The sequence below is a fragment of the Triticum dicoccoides genome, chromosome 1A, assembly GCF_002162155.2.
Source record: "Triticum dicoccoides isolate Atlit2015 ecotype Zavitan chromosome 1A, WEW_v2.0, whole genome shotgun sequence".
NCBI classification, from domain to species: domain Eukaryota; kingdom Viridiplantae; phylum Streptophyta; class Magnoliopsida; order Poales; family Poaceae; genus Triticum; species Triticum dicoccoides.
Genome location: NC_041380.1, coordinates 608481190 through 608484715, shown reverse-complemented (window position 1 = coordinate 608484715; position 3526 = coordinate 608481190). Strand labels below are relative to the sequence as shown.

General features: G+C 39.0%; 1 protein-coding gene across 1 annotated transcript in view; it reads right to left on the bottom strand.

Annotated features, from left to right (window-relative positions):
* Positions 1-2398: 2398 nt before the first annotated feature.
* LOC119349582 (two-component response regulator ORR42-like) overlaps positions 2399-3526 on the bottom strand; it is a 2208-nt gene continuing 1080 nt past the window's right edge. The window contains exons 2-3 of the mRNA XM_037617638.1: positions 3060-3276; positions 2399-2947 (exon numbers count right to left, since the gene is read on the bottom strand). Coding sequence (XP_037473535.1) covers positions 2768-2947; positions 3060-3257 — 378 coding nt within the window. The 5' untranslated portion in view covers positions 3258-3276 and the 3' untranslated portion in view covers positions 2399-2767. The remainder of the gene's footprint in view (positions 2948-3059; positions 3277-3526) is intronic.

Genomic DNA, 3526 nt, shown 5'->3' with positions numbered 1-3526 from the left:
GAAATCTTCTCTCCAGAAAGCAATTCCATTTGCCAAGCTACTATTGTGAGCTTTGTAACTGTTCTTGTGAGGAAACCAGCCTTCATCTCCTCTGGGACTGCCCATTTGCTCTGCAATGCTGGGATTCAATTGTTCCTTCCAAAGTCAGAGGCATCAATGTTTTCAATGAAATAAATTTGTTGTTAATCCATTTACCCAAGCAGTTCGCAATGAGCATTATCACCATGGGCTGCTGGCACATTTGGATGCAGAGAAACTCCAAAAATTTTAAAGCTCAAAACCCATCAGTTCAAGCATGGCGAAATCTTCTCAGAGATGATCTAAAGTTGATACTTCTGAGAACCAAAGAGAAGCGCAGAGAGGCTTTCAGAGGATGGATTACAGATAATCTAATTTAATTTCTCATGGACTTTCCTAGAGCTGGTATTGGTTAGATGGCGTGACGTTGTATTTTCTTTCCTTTGTTGTACATAACTTTGCTTATTTTTTGAATGAAATTTATCATAGAACAATTGTTCTACGGTCTTTGGTTCAAAAAAAACCAGCAGTGTGATAGTAGCAGCCCTCCGCCCAGACGCTGCTAGTGATTATTACTTCATAACAATATTTGAAGGGGCCATCGTTGTGTCTAGTGATGAGAGACAATCATAACCAACCTCAATCAAAGTATGGCATTTCTTGAGAGATGTCGTTCTTTCAACTATCGTCGCAGTGGAAGAGGTATTTGCCTATTGCAGGCTCTACCGACCAAGTTACAAAGTCTAGCCGTGTTCCATATAGGGGTAGTGTGGTTGCACATGTAAGGTATGTGTAACTGGCAGCACTCGCACACAATGCCTTTCAGAAAACATCTTCATTTCATCTCCATTTTTCAAAACTCATCTTCAGAACCATCCCATGGCATTAGTAGCACCCATCGGAACCATAAATAAAGATTTTTCTCAAGTCCTACCATTTTAAGTGACTTGCATGGCTAAGCAATACAACCATAGTTAAACCTAAGTCCCATATATATTTATAACCGGTGGGTAAATTAATGATATGGTTACAAAGGATGGATATTACCAATATGAAAAATGTGTCATCGTCAAGCACATAGGACATAGCTACTACTAAGCACATATAACACAACAACTAGTAATATTGTTTTTAGGCATGAAATTTAATCTAAGTGGACTAACTCTATAGTTAATGTGTATAGCACAATGAAAACGGGAGCAGTTCGGGGAGATGGTGGCATTTTAACCGGATCTTTATTTTCGTTAGATTGTCATACCTGAAGACTTTATTTGTTTTTCTTTACATTTTAGGTGGTCACAAAAGCATTATCGGTGTTGCGGTCAAAGAAAAAGGAGAGACAATCATTGTTATTGCACTATGTGTATCTTTCATTGTTCATAAATAAGAAACTCAATAAAGTATCATCTCCTACCGTAGGTGATAACCACTTATTTATAAATCAAAGACAGATAATATGACATCTTCTCTCGGGGTACAGTGATGACCATTTCATATATTTGCTTAAATTTAAGAAATGTGCCCAACCAATGGTATAAGGCTAGAGTGCGGCCTTACTTAAAAAAATCAAGCCTTTATTGATTAAGTTGGAAGAGTAACATGAAAATAAATTGACCCCTCAAACGATGATAAAACTAAGCTATCGAATGGGGAGACTCATTATACTCTATATATGCTAAAAAATCATTCGCAAAAAGAAAAATCCTCTCCTAATTTTCACAACATTGACTTAGCGGTCATCTGGGTAAACTCATGAGCAATGCTGAAGATGGACCTTGGAGCTTGTGGTGGAGAATGTAGCTACCTAGCTCTAGGGTTACTTGATGCATGGCGGATCGTTGTCCAAAGTTGACAGTCCATTCGAAATCACGCTGGTGATATTTCACCGGGGAAAATCAAATATTGGCTGGCATTTCTTTTGTGACTAATGATATAGTATATATTTCAAGAAAGGTGTAACAGCTCCCGGGTGCCTAGGCACCCTCTATGAACAATAAATCCAAAAAAATCAAAAAAAAATCTGAAACTTTGCAACATCAAAGATGGTCAAACTTTATTGGTTCTTGCAAGTTTTCATGCCAAAATATCATGTAGAGAAAGGTGCACAAACGAGTTTCATATTTCGGTGCTAAAGGTGCTCAAAAATTTAAACACTGAGATCCTTTTCGTGTGTAGAGCTCCTCAAATGGTTTTTTTGGTATGAAAACTTGCAAGCACCTATTAAGTTCGATCATATTTGATGTTGCAAAGTTCAGATTTTTTTTTATTTTACTGTTCATAAAGGGTGTGCCTAGGCACCCGGGAGCTGAAAAACCACTCTCATATATTTTCCCATGTTTAAAGAAAGAGTATTACAATCGGCCACTGGTTAGCTTTATACGAAGGTGTACGTACACCACACTATAGAAGAAATCCAACCCATGAAACAATTACCAAACACTTGTTGGTAGCCGAATAATTTTCCTCCGGAAAGCGACACATACAGGCACGTGTCACAGACCATGAAGCATAAATTAACAGAATTTAGCGGATTATAACTGAAAGACCTACAGATAAAATCAATTTGTTGGCAGACTCTCTTGCTCTTCTTGCTAATGGCGTCCGACCTTTAACATGACCTCGAAACAATACGGCAACACGACAATAATAATATAATGAGGAGTGGAGCTAGCAGAAATGAGCTAGCTGAACATTTAAAATTTTCTTGATGACGGGATTAAGCAAGCTAGATTATTGCCGTAGACAGTCGCTAATTATTCTTCTTATTGATGACCTCCTGAATCATAGGTTCAAGAATCTCAGGCCTCACTGGTTTGGGCACAAAGTCATCAGCGCCGGCACTCATGAACGCCTCCATGGCGTTATCATCAGCGGACACCCCGACGATCTTCACATCGATGGCTCCCATAGCACGGATCTTCTCAACTGCCTGTCAAGTAACATGTACAAGAAATATTGTGTCAATGAGGTGATCATCCAATATGTGTTATGTTCAAGCGAAAAAGGAAGAGAAAGAAATGGGAAATTAGCTAAGCATATACCTCAGGGCCGGTCATTATGGGCATGTCCTTATCACATACAACAATATCAAACTCGTTGCCCTCAAGGAACATATCAACAGCTTCTTTCCCATTCTTCGCCATGGTGATCTCGCAATGAAACTTCCGCAGCATGGCGGAGGCAACCATGCGTTCAACTGCCATATCATCAACAAGCAATGCCTTGAGGGACGATGCCATGGTCAGCTAGCTACAAGAACTGCAAAAATACATAATTTATAAAGAGATTAGTTATTTCTGATCCACATGTTTCATTGATCTTGGCTGATATATAGTAAAAGATTTGTTTTGCAGAATCATGCATGCATGCAGAATAAGCTGAGATCAGAGGTATGCACACTTTCTTAATTAGTATTTACTAGTTTATTGAATCCTTTATTAGGGGAAGAGATGGAGATCCCCCCCCCCCCTCCCCCCTAGATTACATAGACGAGGATAAAAAGAACACG